The sequence below is a fragment of the Oncorhynchus nerka genome, linkage group LG13 (genome assembly GCF_034236695.1).
Source record: "Oncorhynchus nerka isolate Pitt River linkage group LG13, Oner_Uvic_2.0, whole genome shotgun sequence".
Lineage (NCBI taxonomy): Eukaryota > Metazoa > Chordata > Actinopteri > Salmoniformes > Salmonidae > Oncorhynchus > Oncorhynchus nerka.
This window is the reverse complement of record NC_088408.1, coordinates 13547030-13566258: the sequence shown is the minus strand read 5'-3', so window position 1 is coordinate 13566258 and position 19229 is coordinate 13547030. Positions and strand designations below refer to the sequence as shown.

The following is a 19229-nucleotide window of genomic DNA, read 5'->3' as shown; positions in this document are numbered from 1 at the left end:
GGTGCTGGCACTACACGGTGCTGGCACTACACGGTGCTGGCACATGCGCTTGAACGCCGATTAAACTGTTTACTTGTCCTAATAATTTGAAAGATTGCTCAGAAAACCAGGTGTTTCAATCAGTGTATGCTAACTTTGATCATGACCACATGGAGTTTAAGATAAGCAGGCCTTCTGCCGATTAAGATAAGCAGGCCTTCTGCCAAAATCAGTTAAATACATCCTTTTTTTGTGTGCATGTAAATGTACTTTGACTGCATGAAAACTAGCTCTTTAGGAAGGTGCAGAGAGCAAACATTTAACACGGGCACAAATTGCAGCTAGTATTGATGATGACATTTGTCCACTACATTGAGTATACCAAACATTAGGAACACCTTCCTGATATTGTGTTCCCCTCCCCCTGCCCCTCCCCCTTTTGCCCTCAGAACAGCCTCATTTTGTCAGGGCATGGACTCTACAAGGTGTCTAAAACATTCCACAGGGATGCTGGTACATGTTGACTCCAGTGTTTGCCACAGTTGTGTCAAGACGGCTGGATGTCCTTTGGGTGTTGCACCATTCTTGATACACACAGGAAACTGTTGAGCGTGGAAAACCCAGTAGCGTTGCAGTTCTTGACACAAACCGGTGCGCCTGGCACCTACTACCATACCCCGTTCAAAGGCACTTCAATATTTTGTCTTGCCCGTTCACCCTCTGAATGGCACACATACACAATCAATACCTCAATTGTCTCAACTCTTAAAAATCCTTTAACCTGTCTCCTCCACTTCATCTACACTGATCGATGTGGATTTATCAAGAGATTATAGCTTTCACCTGTATTCGCATGGTGAGTCTATGTCGTGGAAAGAGCATGTTGTATACTCAGTGTAGATTGGTCCAATAGGTCAGACATAATTAGGACCAGCCTACTGGGGCAATAAACAAAGAGAAGACAAAGTACACTTGTTCTACAAGTCATAAACGTGAGTCACTAAAGGATCATTCTGACTACAAGACTGCATAATAATGTTTAAAGTCTGCTAGACTAGGAAGATAGGTGCAGACCTCCATTCAAAATATAGTCCCCGTCCCCGGGGGAGAGAGAGAGAGAGACAGAGAGAGAGAGAGACAGAGAGAGAGAGAGAGAGAGAGAGAGAGAGAGACAGAGAGAGAGACAGAGAGAGAGAGAGAGAGAGAGAGAGAGAGACAGAGAGAGAGACAGAGAAAGAGAGACAGAGAGAGAGAGAGACAGAGAGAGACAGAGAGACAGAGAGAGACAGAGACAGAGACAGAGAGAGAGAGACAGAGACAGAGACAGAGACAGAGAGAGACAGAGAGAGAGAGAGACAGAGAGAGACAGAGAGAGAGAGAGAGAGAGAGTTTGACGAAAATGGTTTTCTGTATCTATACTTTCCCTGACCCCTACACAAACAACTGGGCAGACAAGACAAGAGGACAGTGGTCGCCTGGAGCTCTCTGGAGTCAGATGTAATCTTATTTCCAGTTCTGGGAGGTCGCTAGCAGCTAGCGTACTATTGGGCTGGTATGTCACAGGGTTGAGGAAGGGAGAAATGGGCCAAGTCTGTGTAAGATGTGTAAGAAACCTTAGGGGAGGCTGTTTCAAATAAAGCACTAGAAATGTCATCATCCAAGTCCTGCCTGTCTTTAGCTACGTCAGCCATTTTGAATCCCAGGCTTTCTATCAGGTCCTGTGGGCTTTTCTGCATAGCTAACCAGAACTAAGGAGTGGAGGATTGGCTCTCAAACACCTGGTGACTCAACAAGATATCAACGTCTGACTTCATGTCCCAAAGTCTTTGGACAAATGTCTATTTTTGAGGAATAAATTGACTTAATTTCTGACTCTCTGTGACAAATATGTTAAGTTTAGGTACACTGAAATAAGTCTTACGGTTAACTTAAGGCATTAATACCCACTGGATTAAGTGAAGTATTAAGGTTTGGGATAGAGTTAAACCAGAAACAACTATAGGGTTAAATTAAGGCATTAATTCAGACTGGTTAAGTTAAAGTGGAATTGCCAGCGTTTTAACTACTTTGCAGATATGAAACAAACCGACAATCACAATATCAGTCCAAAATATTGACTCTGTACCGGTACAGAGTCAATATATACAGGGGGGTGTCGGTACAGAGTCAATATATACAGGGGGTGTCGGTACAGAGTCAATATATACAGGGGGGTGTCGGTACAGAGTCTATATATACAGGGGGTGTCGGTACAGAGTCAATATATACAGGGGGTGTCGGTACAGAGTCAATGTATACAGGGGGTGTCGGTACAGAGTCAATATATACAGGGGGTGTCGGTACAGAGTCAATATATACAGGGGTGTCGGTACAGAGTCTATATATACAGGGGGTGTCGGTACAGAGTCAATATATACAGGGGGTGTCGGTACAGAGTCAATATATGCAGGGGGTGTCGGTACAGAGTCAATATATACAGGGTGGTGTCGGTACAGAGTCTATATATACAGGGGGTGTCGGCACAGAGTCAATATATACAGGGGGTGTCGGTACAGAGTCAATATATACAGGGGGTGTCGGTACAGAGTCAATATATACAGGGGGTGTCGGTACAGAGTCAATATATACAGGGGGTGTCAGTACAGAGTCAATATATACAGGGGTGTCGGTACAGAGTCAACATATACAGGGGGGTGTCGGTACATAGTCAATATATACAGGGGGGTGTCGGTACAGAGTCAATATATACAGGGGGGTGTCGGTACAGAGTCAATATATACAGGGGGGTGTCGGTACAGAGTCAATATATACAGGGGGTACCGGTACAGAGTCAATGTGCGGGAGCACCGGTTAGTTGAGGTAGTATGTACATGTAGGTAGAGTTAATTGAAGTGACTATGCATAGATGACAACAGAGAGTGGCAGTGGTGTGGAGAGGGGGGCAATGTGAATAGTCTGGGTCGCCATTTGACTAGATGTTCAGGAGCCTTATGGCTTGGTGGTAGAAGCTGCTTAGAAGCCTCTTGGACCTAGACTTGGCACTCCGGTACCGCTTGCCATGCAGTAGCAGAGAGAACAGTCTATGACTAGGGTGGCTGGAGTCTTTGACAATTTTCAGGGCCTTCCTCTGACACCGCCTGGCAAAGGATGGCAGGAAGCTTGGCCCCAGGGTAGTACTGGGCCGTTCGCACTACCCTCTGTAGTGCCTTGCGGTCGGAGGGTGAGCAGTTACCACACCAGGCAGTGATGCAACCCGTCAGGATGCTCTCCTGACTGGGCTAGCTAGCTTATCTATTATGTACGTTAGCTATAAACATGGAGCCTAACGTTAGCTAGCTAGCTAATGGGGAGGATTTGTCATTGGACGAGTTGGTGAGTAGCCGACTTCTCCTCCATATTGTTTTTCTGTGGCTACAGCTAGAGATGCAGACATGATTTGGTTAGCTACCAAGAAATGCGAATCACTTTGCTAGCTAGCTATGCTGAACTTGAATGACTGTTATCCACAGTTAGCATATCCCTTGGTTGTCAATCAAATTGATTTGGTATCGTTCAAATGGGCTGTCAGGCAAGTTCCCATTAAATTGTCAAAACGTGGCTTGAGACAAACCCCATCATTTATAAGCGCCATTTTGACGCGATTAGCTGAAAACATCTGAGAGAGTTTATCTACTGTTTCCTAACATTAGTTGTTGAACTTGTTGTTGGTGATGTGCATTGGTAACTGAGGGTGAGAAAGTTCCCAAATGTAAGAGGAGTATGGTGATATTTACATATAGTTTAATTTACTGCAGTGTCTGTTAATTGACCAAACGCACGGAATCACACTCTATTGCTACAGAATTTTCACAAATGCCTTACTCTACGTCATTCCCAGACTGTATTAACATTTCACGTTCATTAAACACTGTGTCAGTTTCACTTTAGGATAAAGGATAGGGTTAAAACTTTAGGCATTTTGATGATTTTGATGTCATAATGGGGTATTGTGATGTCATCATGGGGTATTGTGATGTCAATGGGGTATTGTGATGTCATCATGGGGTATTGTGATGTCATTATGGGGTATTGTGATGCCATCATGGGGTATTGTGATGTCATCATGGGGTATTGTGATGTCATTATGGGGTATTGTGATGTCATTATGGGGTATTGTGTGTAGATGGGTGAGAAAAAAACAAATATTTTATCAATTTTGAATTCAGGCTGTAATGCAAACAAATGTGGAATAAGTCAAGAGGTATGAATATTTTCTGAAAGCACTGTTAATAGTGAGCAATATGTTTGGAATGTGAATCGAAATAAAATCACAGTATGGAATCGCAATACATACAGTGGCTCTTCCTTTAAAAGTTTTGAGCTTTTAAAGGAAGCTGTTTGTGGTAGATGGTGGCAGATTGTTGTAAATTGTGTCATTCTGGCCACAATGGCTGACACTCAAACAACGTGCCATATAATTATGCGGCACCCTGCAAGCTGTGCTGCAGTAGGCCGCAATTTCTAAAGGAAGAACCACTGTATGTTGTAGAATCATGAGATTCATGAAAATCGCAATGAATATTGTATCGGAACGTAAATATTGTGATGATATTGTATCGTGAGGTCGCTGGTAATTCCCAACTCTAGCAAATACCCTTTAAGACTGGGGGGGAATAGACTGGAGCAATGGGCAGAGCATCATTTCACCAGTTCACATCTGTTCTCACGTCACTAAATTGGAGTGCTTGGCAGCATGCTAGTATCATTCATCCCACTGTGGGACAGAACCAAGCATGGGCTGTATACTCATCCACTACCTACTGATATTATGACTTAACAGCCTTGTCAGTTGACCTTTGTAAACAGGTGATGTCCAGTGGGTCTAACAGAGGTCTAACTTTCACAGTTCCCAATTCACTCCCTGGACCTTTCCCTTAGGCCCTAACCCTTAGGCCCTAACCCTTAGGCCCTAACCCTTAGGCCCTAACCATTTGGCCCAAACCCTTAGGCCCTAACCCTTTGGCCCTAACCCTTAGGCCCTAACCCTTAGGCCCTAACCATTTGGCCCTAACCCTTAGGCCCTAACCCTTTGGCCCTAACCCTTAGGCCCTAACCCTTAGGCCCTAACCATTTGGCCCAAACCCTTAGGCCCTAACCCTTTGGCCCTAACCCTTAGGCCCTAACCCTTTGGCCCTAACCCTTAGGCCCTAACCCTTAGGCCCTAACCCTTTGGCTCTGAACCTTCAATGTTTGCAGATATGTACGGTGGAAGACATATTGGCAGAAGCTCCACCATTATACTGCTTGTACTTATCCAGACCCTTCAGATCTGCGAACATCAAAGAGTCACCATTGAAGAAGGCAAGGGAATGAATTGGGACCAACTCTTTCTCATTAACACACAAGTTAACAATCAGGTCAAAGGTTAGTGATTGAGATGCCAGACGGTGATATTGGTACCTGCGGGGAAGTGTTCGTTGATTGGCCAATTGTCCACCTGCAGGGTGGCGTTCCCCCCATTCCTTGTGAATCGAACCAGGTGATATTTCCCGTCATTGATCGCAGTGTTTAACTCCTTCACACTGATGTCCACCGTGCCGATGTTGAACGTCACGCCCACCTTGCCTTCCGTCTGGAACGAGACGGGAGAAGAAAAATACATTTATTCAAATATATCAACCACTTTTTTTTGTTACAGGCGACCTGGAGAAGCAAAGTGCAGAAGGGCGAAGAATCGTTCATCCTGATCACATAATAGTGAGGATTTCTTTGGGAGAAAAAGTGATTTGTAGATCAGTGACTCTGTGCAGTGCAGTCGATGTCAAACACACACAACACGTCTTTATTAGCTGGTATCAACCACTTTCATTCAGCAGGCAGTATTCTGGTTGATCATTGATTTTTGTTCCCCCCCATTGGTAAAAGGTGTAAATATGAGATGCCACATCTTACATATAGAATAGCAGAGATGCTCAGAACAATAGCATGTTCAATGCCTGGCTCAATATGAGATGCCACATCTTACATATAGAATAGCAGAGATGCTCAGAACAATAGCATGTTCAATACCTGGCTCAATATGAGATGCCACATCTTACATATAGAATAGCAGAGATGCTCAGAACAATAGCATGTTCAATGCCTGGCTCAATATGAGATGCCACATCTTACATATAGAATAGCAGAGATGCTCAGAACAATAGCATGTTCAATGCCTGGCTGAGAACCAATTCCCATCATGAGCTTCATATCTACAATCAATGCAGAAATCTCCATTGCATTTGTAATATCGTGATACCAGGGAAGACCAAGAATCCAGATCTTTGCAGAAGATGTCAACTGACAGCAGTGTTTGATTCAGTACTGCTGCGCCAACAACAAACAGCATGCAGTAGAGGACACGACAGTAACAGAAAAAGTTCAACAACCCATTTAAACATGACTTTGTTAACCTATCTCCCCCCCTGTCCTCTCACTATGAATGAACTCCTAGAAACATACACAACTATACTCCTTACAATAAAATCACGGAATCACGGAATAGTAGACAACATACACTCTTAGAGATTCCAAAACGGTACTTTGTGAATAGGTTCTACCTGGAACCCAAAAGGGTTCTCACATTGGGATATCTGAGAAACCCTTTTAGGTTCTAGGTAGAATATGTTTTTCTAAGAGTATAGACTCCAATGGTATACCACAGAGTTGGTAGCTATACTAGCTAGCATCATAATTCATTATCCATTATAAACTGGGTGTTTCGAGACCTGGATGCTGATCGGCGGACAGCTGTGGTATATCAGACCGTATGCCACAGGTATGACAAAACATTTATTTTTACTGCTCTAACTACGTTGGTAACCAGTTTATAATAACAATGAGGCAGGCACCTCTGGGGTTTGCGGTACATGGCCAATATACCACGACTAAGGGATGTATCCAGGCACTAAGAACAGCCCTTAGCCGTGGTATATTGGCCATTTACCACATATCCCCAAGGTGCCTTATTGCTTAATTAAGGTGATTAGATTTAGCTAGCAGCCTGGAAGCAGGCACAATGTTCTCTCCAGCCTGTCAGTGCCCAACACCAGGACAGATGCCTCTCCTATATGTAGTAGCACATATTTTATTTAAACACAAAGTTAAAAGTTACATCACAGAGAGAGAGAGAGAGAGAGAACGAGAGGGAGAGAGAGACAGAGAGAGAAAGAAAGAGAGCAAGAGAGGGAGAGAGAGACAGAGAGAGAAAGAGAAAGAGAAAGAGAGAGAGAGACAGGGAGAGAGAAAGAGAGAAAGAGAGAGAGAGAGAGACAGAGGGAGAGAGAGAGAGCAAAGAGAGAGAGAGAGAGAGAGAGAGAGAGAGAGAGAGAGAGAGAGAGAGAGGGAGAGAGATAGAGAGAGGGAGATGGAGAGGGAGAGGGAGAGAGGGAGAGGGAGAGAGAGAGAGGACGGTCAAGACCTTGGTGGTTTCTCACCGCATATGACTTTCTCACCAACTTGCTACTTTAAAACAACCTGCCAACATGTTTGATCGGAGCTGCTTGGATATTCACACGGCACACATGCGCTACATGGAAACGGTTTTAAAGTGAGAGAGTTTTCTCTCATTATAGTTCTGAGTGGGTTTTAGCACGCAATGCTTCAGATTCAGAGAGACTCAGTGTGAGTGAATGGACTTGAGGAGTAAACTCTGATCCGACACTATGTTGTCATTTCTCACAAAATGAACGCTGTTTTAGTAAACATGTTTTCACTGAATGTCTGCAGGTAGTACCACTGTGGTGTAGGGTTTTCAATGCCCTTTTAAAGATGTTGGGCTTTAGCAAACACACACACACACACACACACACACACACACACACACACACACACACACACACACGTCCTGATTCACTAGGTCTAATCTCTTCACTGATCCATTAACAAACGTCATGTCATCAGGCCTCTTGAGTCGCTACACACACACACACACACACACACACACACACACACACACACACACACACACACACACACACACACACAAACACACACAAACACTTGGCGGTGAGCCTTTAAAACAGGTAATTAGACTGAAACATTCCCAGAGGGGATTAGAACAACTGACATGAAAAACACTGTAGCCTTACATCCATACTGAACATTCTCCCTCTCCTTATAAATATCTATCTCTCTCTCTCTCTCTCTCTCTCTCTCTCTCTCGTGTGTGATTCACTGGCATGGCAGCAGGTGGTCAGTCTGGAGAATCTGGAGGAGACATTTGACGAATCAGAAATGAAGGATGGAGGGTTTTTTCTTGTCCTCCACTTCATCATTGTCCTCATTTTGTCTCTGCGTAGGTGAGCAGAGCGTGGAGGAACACTCCTACATGGTCTAAAAATACATCACAGCCTCATTGCTCCGCCCTCAACTTCCTGATTTGTCTCTGTGCTGTTATGCTATTTGTTAATGTTTGGGTTTTTATTTTTGCATTCAACTTTTCCATCCCGGACACTTTATCTGGACGTGGTTCGTCAGGACCTCCACCAGCCGAAGCTAAGTAATAACATTAACATGATGCCTTCTAATTGCAGTTGCTGTACTCATAATATACAGGAGAACAATCGCCTTATAGCGAGGATAGCTGTGTTGTGCAAGCACAGCTTCAGATGCAAGCGTTAGGCAAGGGAAATGAAATGTAGCAAAGGATGAAACAGTGTCTGTGCCACCAGTAAGCACAGATAGTAGTATAAATCCCCACGCACAGTCCCCACAGCAGGACAATTTTCTCAAGGCGTCTGAGAAGAAATGCTGTCGACATGCTCATCCAGTGTCGCTCATTCAGCCGACTTACACTTTCAACCGGTTTTCCCCATTAAGCAGCGAGTCGGAGTCAGAGCCAGAGCCTTCTCAGGTCTCGCCACCCGTTACGGGGTCTGAGACACCGAAGCTTCCCACCATCAGCTCAGACAAATTGAAAACTCTAGTCATTGGCGACTCCATTACCCACAATATTTGACTTAAAAAGAATCATCCAACGATCATATACTGTTTACCAGGGGCAGGGCTGCCGACAGTAAGGGTAATCTGAAGATGGTGCTGGCCAAAGCTAAAACTGGCGAGTGTAGAGAATATAGGGATATTGTTATCCACGTCGGCACCAATGATGTTAGGATGAGACAGTCAGAGGTCACCAAGCGCAACATAGCTTCAGGGTGTAAATCAGCTAGAAAGATGTGTCGGCATTTAGGGGGAGTGATGAGCTCAACAGCAGTCTCACAACTCAATTGCTGGTTGAAAACTGTTTTCTGCCCCCCCCCCCCAAAAGATAGAATTTGTAGATCATTGGCCCTCTTTCTGAGACTCACCCACAAACACGACCAAGCCTGGTGACGGACTCCATCTTAGCTGGAGGGGTGCTCTCATCTTATCTATGAACATAGACAGGGCTCTAACTCCTCTAGCTCCATAATGAGAAAGGGTGCAGGCCAGGCAGCAGGCTGTTAGCCACCCTGCCAGCTTATTGGAGTCTGCCACTAGCATAGTCAGCTATCCCCATTGAGACAATGTCTGTGCCTCAATATAGGTTGAGCAAAACTAAACATGCCAGTGTTTGCTTTAGAATCTCACTGGAATAAAGACCTTCTCCATTCCTGTCATTATTGAAAGAGATTGTGATATCTCACATCTCAAAATAGGGTTTCTTAATGTTAGATCCCTCACTTCCAGGGCAGTTATAGTCAATGAACTAATCACTGATCATAATCTTGATGTGATTGGCCTGACTGAAACATGGCTCAAGCCTGATGAATTTACTGTGTTCAATGAGGCCTCTCCTCCTGGTTACACTAGTCACCATATCTTCCTCGCATCCCGCAACGGCGGTGGTGTTGCTGACATTTATGACAGCAAAATTTTAAATTTTAAAAAAGGACTGCATTTTCATCTTTTGAGCTTCTAGTCATGAAATCTATGCAGCCTGCTCAATCACTTGTTATAGCTAGTGTTTTATTACAGGCCTCCGGGGCCTTATACTCCGTTCCTCACTGAGTTCCCTGAGTTCCTATCGGACCTTGTGGTCATGGCAGATAATATTCACATTTTTGTGACTTTAATATTCACATGAAAAAGTCCACAGACCCACTCCAAAAGGCTTTCAGAGCCATCATTGACTCAGTGGGTTTTGTCCAACATGTCTACTCACACCTACTCACTGTCACAGTCATACTCTGGACCTAATTTTGTCCTGCGGAATAAATATTGTGGATCTAAATGTTTTTTCTTCATAATCCTGGACTATTGGACCACCATCTTATTACATTTGCAATCGCAACAAATAATCAGCTCAGACCCAAACCAAGGATCATCAAAAGCTGTGCTATAAATTCTCGGACAACCCAAAGATTCCTAGATGTCCTTCCAGACTCCCTCCACCTACCCAAGAACGTCAGAGTACAACGATCGGTTAACCACCTAACTGAGGAACTAAATTCAACCTTGCACAATATCCTAGATGCAGTCTGATATATCTGGTGTAATTCTCCTGTCTCATCTCGTGTCCTGTGGGAATTTAAGTAGGCTCCCTCTAATTCTCTCTCTCTCCCTCCCCTCCCGAAGCACCTGAGCCCTGGGACCATGCCTCAGGACTACCTGGCCTGATGACTCCTGGCTGTCCCCAGTCCACCTGGTCGTGCTGCTGATCCAGTTTCAACTACTTGACCTTTCAAGAGCAGCTCACTGACTACACTTAGTGACCCGTAGAGACCAGCTCACCGACTACACCTAGTGACCCGTAGAGACCAGCTCACTGACTACACTTAGTGACCTGTAGATAAGAGTGTACGTGAACGCGGTCCCACTATGAGAGACGCTAAGAGCTTCTCATGACTACTGAACGCTGTCCCACTATGAGAGACGCTAAGAGCTTCTCATGACTACTGAACGCTGTCCCACTATGAGAGACGCTAAGAGCTTCTCATGACTACTGAACGCTGTCCCACTATGAGACGCTAAGAGCTTCTCATGACTACTGAACACTGTCCCACTATGAGACGCTAAGAGCTTCTCATGACTACTGAACGCTGTCCCACTATGAGAGACGCTAAGAGCTTCTCATGACTACTGAACGCTGTCCCACTATGAGAGGCGCTAAGAGCTTCTCATGACTACTGAACGCTGTCCCACTATGAGACGCTAATAGCTTCTCATGACTACTGAACGCTGTCCCACTATGAGAGGCGCTAAGAGCTTCTCATGACTACTGAACGCTGTCCCACGATGAGAGACGCTAAGAGCTTCTCATGACTACTGAACGCTGTCCCACTATGAGAGACGCTAAGAGCTTCTCATGACTACTGAACGCTGTCCCACTATGAGAGACGCTAAGAGCTTCTCATGACTACTGAACGCTGTCCCACTATGAGAGGCGCTAAGAGCTTCTCATGACTACTGAACGCTGTCCCACTATGAGACGCTAATAGCTTCTCATGACTACTGAACGCTGTCCCACTATGAGAGGCGCTAAGAGCTTCTCATGACTACTGAACGCTGTCCCACTATGAGACGCTAAGAGCTTCTCATGACTACTGAACGCTGTCCCACTATGAGAGACGCTAAGAGCTTCTCATGACTACTGAACGCTGTCCCACGATGAGAGACGCTAAGAGCTTCTCATGACTACTGAACGCTGTCCCACTATGAGAGACGCTAAGAGCTTCTCATGACTACTGAACGCTGTCCCACTATGAGAGACGCTAAGAGCTTCTCATAATCACTGAAGGAAGTTAAAAAGGGAACCGTGTCCGAGGAGTGTAGTACATGACCAGAAACACACACACACACACGTACACAAACAAACAAACAAACAAACACACACACACACACACACCCCCCCCCACACACACACACACACACACACACATAAACACACACAAACACTGTAGCCTAGAAGTTTAACTGAAAGGGATAAAAGCATAAACGAATGTTTGAGGACATCATGCTGTTCTGAATAGTGAATAACAAACACATTTTCCAAACACAGAAACATGTCTCATAGTATAGACAAAAGCGAAAAACACAGGCATGGTGGGATTAGCTCTGTGTGGTAGTGACCCGGGGCATGGTGTGATTAGCTCTGTGTGTGGTAGTGACCCAGGGCATGGTGGGATTAGCTCTGTGTGTGATGTTGCCCCAGGGCATGTTGGGATTAGCTCTGTGCGTGGTAGTGCTCCAGGGCATGGTGGGATTAGCTCTGTGTGTGGTAGTGACCCAGGGCATGGTGGGATTAGCTCTGTGTGTGATGTTGCCCCAGGGCATGTTGGGATTAGCTCTGTGCGTGGTAGTGCTCCAGGGCATGGTGGGATTAGCTCTGTGTGGTAGTTGTCCCAAGGCATGGTGGGATTAGCTCTGTGTGGTAGTGCCACAGGGCATGGTGGGATTAGCTCTGTGTGGTAGTGCCACAGGGCATGGTGGGATTAGCTCTGTGTGTGGTAGTGCCCCAGAGCATGGTGGGATTAGCTCTGTGTGGTAGTGCCACAGGGCATGGTGGGATTAGCTCTTCGTGTGGTGGTGCCCCAGGGCATGGTTGCATTAGCTCTGTGTGTGATGTTGCCCCAGGGCATGTTGGGATTAGCTCTTTGTGGTAGTGCCCCAGGGCATGGTGGGATTAGCTCTGTGTGTGGTGGTGCCCCAGGGCATGGTAGGATTAGCTCTGTGTTTTAGCGCCCAAAGGCATGGTGGGATTAGCTCTGTGTGTGGTGGTGCCCCAGGGCATGGTGGGATTAGTTCTGTGTGGTAGTGTCACAGGTCATGGTGGAATTAGTTTTGTGTGTGGTGGTGCCCCAGGGCATGGTGGGATTAGCTCTATGTGGTAGTGCCCCAGGGCATGGTGGGATTAGCTCTGTGTGTGGTAGTGCCCCAGGGCATGGTGGGATGAGCTCTGTGTGTGGTAGTGCCCCAGGGCATGGTGGGATGAGCTCTGTTTGTGGTAGTGCCCCAGGGTTTAGTGGGATTAGCTCTGTGTGTGGTGGTTCCCCAGGGCATGGTGGGAGTAGCTCTGTGTGTGGTAGTGCCACATGGCATTGTGGGATTAGTTTTGTGTGTGGTGGTGCCCCAGGGCATGGTGGGATTAGCTCTGCGTGTGGTGGTGCCCCAGGGCATGGTGGGATTAGCTCTGTGTGTGGTGGTGCCCCAGGTATTGGTGGGATTAGCTTATGTGTGGTGTTGCTCCAGGGCATGGTGCGATTAGCTCTGTGTGGTAGTTGTCCCAGGGCATGGTGGGATTAGCTCTGTGTGGTAGTGCCCCAGGTCATGGTGGGATTAGCTCTGTGTGTGGTAGTGCCCCAGGGTTTAGTGGGATTAGCTCTGTGTGTGGTAGTGCCCCAAGGTTTAGTGGGATTATCTCTGTGTGTGGTAGTGCTCCAGGGCATTGTGGAATTAGCTCTGTGTGTGGTAGTGCCCAGGGGCATGGTGGGATTTGCTCTGTGTGTGGTAGTGCCCCAGGGTTTAGTGGGATTAGCTATGTGTGTTTGTGTTTCAAGGCATGGTGGGATACATTTTGTGTGTCGTTGTGCCCCAGGGCATGGTGGGATTAGCTCTGTGTGGTAGTGCCCCAGGGCATGGTGGGATTAGCTCTGTGTGTGGTAGTGCCCCAGGGTTTAGTGGGATTATCTCTGTGTGTGGTAGTGCCCCAGGGCATGGTGGGATTAGCTCTGTGTGTGGTAGTGCCCCAGGGTTTAGTGGGATTAGCTCTGTGTGTTTGTGTTTCAAGGCATGGTGGGATACATTTTGTGTGTCGTTGTGCCCCAGGGCATGGTGGGATTAGCTCTGTGTGTGGTAGTGCCCCAGGGCATGGTGGGATTAGCTCTGTGTGTGGTAGTGCCCCAGGGTTTAGTGGGATTATCTCTGTGTGTGGTAGTGCCCCAGGGCATGGTGGGATTAGCTCTGTGTGTGGTAGTGCCCCAGGGTTTAGTGGGATTAGCTCTGTGTGTTTGTGTTTCAAGGCATGGTGGGATACATTTTGTGTGTCGTTGTGCCCCAGGGCATGGTGGGATTAGTTCTGTGTGTGGTAGTGCCCCAGGGGCATGGTGGGATTTGCTCTGTGTGTGGTGGTGCCCCAGGGCATGGTGAGATTATCTTTGTGTGTGGTGGTGCCCCAGGGCATGTTGGGATTAGCTCTGTGTGTGGTAGTGCCCCAGGGCATGGTGGGATTAGCTCTGTGTGTGGTAGTGCCCCAGGGTTTAGTGGGATTATCTCTGTGTGTGGTAGTGCTCCAGGGCATTGTGGAATTAGCTCTGTGTGTGGTAGTGCCCCAGGGATTAGTGGGATTATCTCTGTGTGTGGTAGTGCTCCAGGGCATTGTGGAATTAGCTCTGTGTGTGGTAGTGCCCAGGGGCATGGTGGGATTTGCTCTGTGTGTGGTGGTGCCCCAGGGCATGGTGAGATTAGCTCTGTGTGTGGTAGTGCCCCAGGGCATGGTGGGATTAGCTCTGTGTGTGGTAGTGCCCCAGGGTTTAGTGGGATTAGCTCTGTGTGTTTGTGTTTCAAGGCATGGTGGGATAAATTCTGTGTGTCGTTGTGCCCCAGGGCATGGTGGGATTAGTTCTGTGTGTGGTAGTGCCCCAGGGGCATGGTGGGATTTGCTCTGTGTGTGGTGGTGCCCCAGGGTTTAGTGGGATTTGCTCTGTGTGTGGTGGTGCCCCAGGGCATGGTGAGATTAGCTCTGTGTGTGGTGGTGCCCCAGGGCATGGTGGGATAAATTCTGTGTGTCGTTGTGCCCCAGGGCATGGTGGGATTAGCTCTGTGTGTGGTAGTGCCCCAAGGTTTAGTGGGATTATCTCTGTTTGTGGTAGTGCTCCAGGGCATTGTGGAATTAGCTCTGTGTGTGGTAGTGCCCAGGGGCTTGGTGGAATTTGCTCTGTGTGTGGTGGTGCCCCAGGGCATGGTGAGATTAGCTCTGTGTGTGGTGGTACCCCAGGGCATGTTGGGATTAGCTCTGTGTGTGGTGGTTCAACTCTTCAAAATCCTGACTAGTGTATCCTCCCCCTACACACACATCACCTTCCAGAGGCAGCACCAACCGGATTGTCTTTCTCACCTGCCATGCTGTGATTAACATGAGTGTTCTTATTGGCCTGTCTGTCGCTGGGTAGGACAGCACTTCATAGAGTCTTAATAAAAGGGGAGGAATGGCTATTGTTCCCCCAGTAACAGGAGAATCAGATTCAAACATACGCAAACTCACAGGCACCACACACACACACAACATGTTACTGTTATACTGTTATCTAGTCAGACTGATGCTGTGCGGTGTTAAAACGCTGGTAAACTCATACATAATATCCACACCCATACACTGACTGCTCCTCTCCCCCCTCCTGCTCTCCGTGGCTCAGCTGCCTGCCACTAAATCATTGTGTGTGTGTGTGTGTGTGTGTGTGTGTGTGTGTGTGTGATGGAGATGGGGGTATGTAAGACTGATAAAGTCATTTTGTAGAAGCTAATGCAGCACATGGAGAGCTCCGCTCCGCTGGCGAGCGCTCGGTCCCACATGATTACTCCCCTCACTGACACCAGTAATCAGACCCACAATGCAATTCACTAGCCTCCGATCAATGCCTCTAACACAAGGTGCGCCCCAGGTAACCAATCACTTAGAACCTGCCTCTCGGAGACTCTCCAAGTCCTCTCCAGGCCCGTAGAGAGCCTTCACACTGTGTGTGTGTGTGTGTGTGTGTGAGTCTCCAGGCACACAGACAACCTTCACATCACAGCCCAAACCAGACAGACACGGGATACACAATAAATCCCACACTCCAGGTGGTAATTTAGTTAAAACAGCGAGAGACTATATAGCAACCGGGACTCTCCAGGCTAATAGACACCCTTCACATGACAGACATGTCCAGAGAGACAGAAGCTATACTGCCAGACAGAGCAATAGGTGAATGGTAATTTTGTTAATGCACAAAGCAGACGTTGCATGTTACGAGGCCTGCATCTGTAGCCCACAGCACCGCAGAAATGTAGGACAGGATTATTATAATTCTTTTGGAAAAAGCTGACAATGGATGAGTGACAGAAGAAGAGAAAACTGTGGATGTGTTGTGTGTAATTGTAACATATTTAACTGTGGATGTGTTGTGTGTAATTGTAACATATTTAACTGTGGATGTGTTGTGTGTAAGTGTAACATATTTAACTGTGGATGTGTTGTGTGTAATTGTAACATATTTAACTGTGGATGTGTTGTGTGTAATTGTAACATATTTAACTGTGGATGTGTTGTGTGTAATTGTAACATATTTAACTGTGGATGTGTTGTGTGTAATTGTAACATATTTAACTGTGGATGTGTTGTGTGTAATTGTAACATATTTAACTGTGGATGTGTTGTGTGTAAGTGTGACATATTTAACTGTAGATGTGTTGTGTGTAAGAGTGACATATTTAACTGTGGATGTGTTGTGTGTAAGTGTAAGTGTAACACATTTTAAGTGAGGTGTCTGGTGCATGATTTTTAGCCTAGATCTGAAAAAAAGCGTTCTACATTTATACCACGTTAATATCAGCGTGAATGAATGTCTCCTAAACCAGGATATTACAAAAAGAACTCTGTCACATACCTTATCGACATTTGGACATAAACAGCTGATCTTAATGACATACATTAGATATAAACTAAAATCCTAGAAGGGAACTAGAAGATCCAGTAGGATCCGGTATCACTGAACCCAGACCAGCGAGGCAGGCTCAGATTACATAGAGCATCCATCGGACACCTGACATCATGCAGGACATCAGGGCTAAAATGAGTGAGCTGTGGTTAGGGTCCATCAGATCAGTATCATGGAACACAGAGTGTGTATCCCAAATGGAACTCTTTTCCTTCATTAGTACACTATTTCTAACCAGGGCCCTAGTCGTGCACTCTATAGGGAAAAGGGGTCTGTTTGGGACGTATTCAGCGAGAGGTACTGTACAGTAGGATTGATATGAAGGTAGAACAAGAGACAGAGGATTGATGCTCATGGCCTTCACAACAACAAGTCATTCATTGTTGATAATTGACAGAAAATACTCAGAACAGATGACAGGACCATTTGTAGCATCTAGAAGAAGTGTCTTCTGTTTCCAAGTCTGGAATTGGGATGACTTTGAAAGAGTGAAGTGTTTTCTGTGATGACATCTTCCTATGGCAGACTCTACAGTACTCTGTGTCCGTGGTAATAGTATCCATGGCAACTCCATTATCTGGGTCTAGTTGGTTAATGCAGTAACAGTTCCATCATATTTGTCATTCTTGAAATGGACAAGACTTCCTAACACTCCCTAAATTTAAACAAACCTAGCTGCAAATTAATTCAAATTAAAGAGCTGAGGTCATCAGATTCAGATGGGAGGGGGTTCAATTAACGCCCCACAACGGTCCTCAAATATTCACACAGAGGAGAAGCAGAAAGCAACGAACAACTCCACTCAACGTTAAGGACAAGACCAAAATGTCCTCTTTACTTACTGCAGCCTGGTAATTGCTTAGCTAATGCCTGGAAGCCCATTAGTCCATTAACAGAGTGTGTTAAATGCTCAGGAGAGCCAGTCAACGTTGAACTCTAACCCCAGCTAGCTATATAAGAAAAACACAGCCGGTGAATATTTAATTTAAGCATGAGCAGGCAGCAGTACTGTGTAAGGTAATGGCTTTGACTCTCCGGCTAAATGTCAAAGGAAGGCAGAGGCTTCAAAACTATAACTTGGCTGCTAAGACTGTTACACTTTGGTCCTCTATGATCGCCGCCAGCCTTATTCATTGATTAGTCCTGGCTGCAAGGCGATCATAGTACTAGACTGTTTGGGCGTTTGGATAACACACACGCATGCACATAGGCACACAAGCACTCACACAAGTTGCTCCCCCTTGACACTAACGGAGAGTGGATCAACGCTACCGCAGAGTCATCCACGATGTTGCTCGACACTATCACTTCAGGCCAGTGGTGAGACGATAAAACATTAACTGGTCTTGATCATCACAAACATCTTGTTCTCTCTCTGACCTACAGGATATATACTTGAGTTAGAGTACTGCCCAGGTGTTTGAAACGTTCTTGATCTCCATAAGATACAGTACATACAGTAACACAAGAAGACATGTACAGTGCACGCAGAATGTACACACCCATCTGCTGTTACCACATGTTGTTGAGTTCACAGGCTGAATTCAAAATGGATTTAAACTTAGATTTTTTTGTTCACTTGCCTACACAAAATATGCCATAATGACAATGTGGAATTATGTTTTTCGAAATTGTTACAAATTAATTAAAAATTAAAAACTGAAATGTCTTGAGTCAATAATTATTCAACCCCTTTGTTATGGCAAGCTTAAATAAGCCACATGCTAAGTTGCATGGACTCACTCTGTGTGCAATAATGTTTAACATAATTTTTTTATGAATACCTCATCTCTGTAACCCACACATACAATTATCTGTAAGGTTCATCAGTTGAGCAGTGAATGTCAAACACAGATTCAACCACAAAGACCAGGGAGGTTTTCTAATGCCTCATAAAGAAGGGCTCCTACTGGTAGAAATATACAAATCAGACCTTGAATATCCCTTTGAGCTGAAGTTATTAACTACACTGGATGGTGTATCAATACACTCAGTCACTACAAAGATACAGGCGTCCTTCCAATCTCAGTTGTAGGAGTTTTTCAGGATAAAAAAGAAACTGAAGCACATTCAAAATCCCAGAGGAAAACCTGGTTCCATATGCTTTCCACCAGACACTGGGAGATGAATTCACCTTTCAGCAGGACAATAACCTACAACACAAAGGTAAGCGATTCATTTTAATTGCTTTTCTGGCTTTCGTGACCAATCTACTTGGCTGCTAGCTGTTTGTAATATTTTGTCTACTGAGAGAGATGTCCTTACATAAACGCTTGGTTTGCTTTCGCCGAAAAGCTTTATTGAAACCTGACACGCCAGGTGAATTAACAACAAGCTAGCCCCGGCCTACTAACTTTAAACGCTGTGTCGCCCGCGTGCTAGCGTAGTGGCGGCTTCCCTGTTCCATCTACCGCTGCCCCCTGGACACTATGATCACTTGGCTACATAGCTGATGCCTGCTGGACTGTCCATTAATCACGGTACTCCATTCTGTTTATTTATTTTTTATCTTTCGAACTCAGGCTCTGTGTGTAGTTAATACGTCACTCTCTGCCTAGTCATTAACATTTTACCTGCTGTTGTTGTGTTAGCTGATTAGCTGTTGTTGTCTCCCCTGTT

The 19229-nt window shown here is 45.8% G+C and overlaps 1 protein-coding gene across 1 annotated transcript in view; it reads right to left on the bottom strand.

The window, feature by feature from the left end:
- Positions 1-19229, bottom strand: part of LOC115123956 (neurexin-3b-like) — a 474303-nt gene that overhangs the window by 75575 nt on the left and 379499 nt on the right. Inside the window, exon 15 of the mRNA XM_065026202.1 lies at positions 5419-5590. Coding sequence (XP_064882274.1) covers positions 5419-5590 — 172 coding nt within the window. The remainder of the gene's footprint in view (positions 1-5418; positions 5591-19229) is intronic.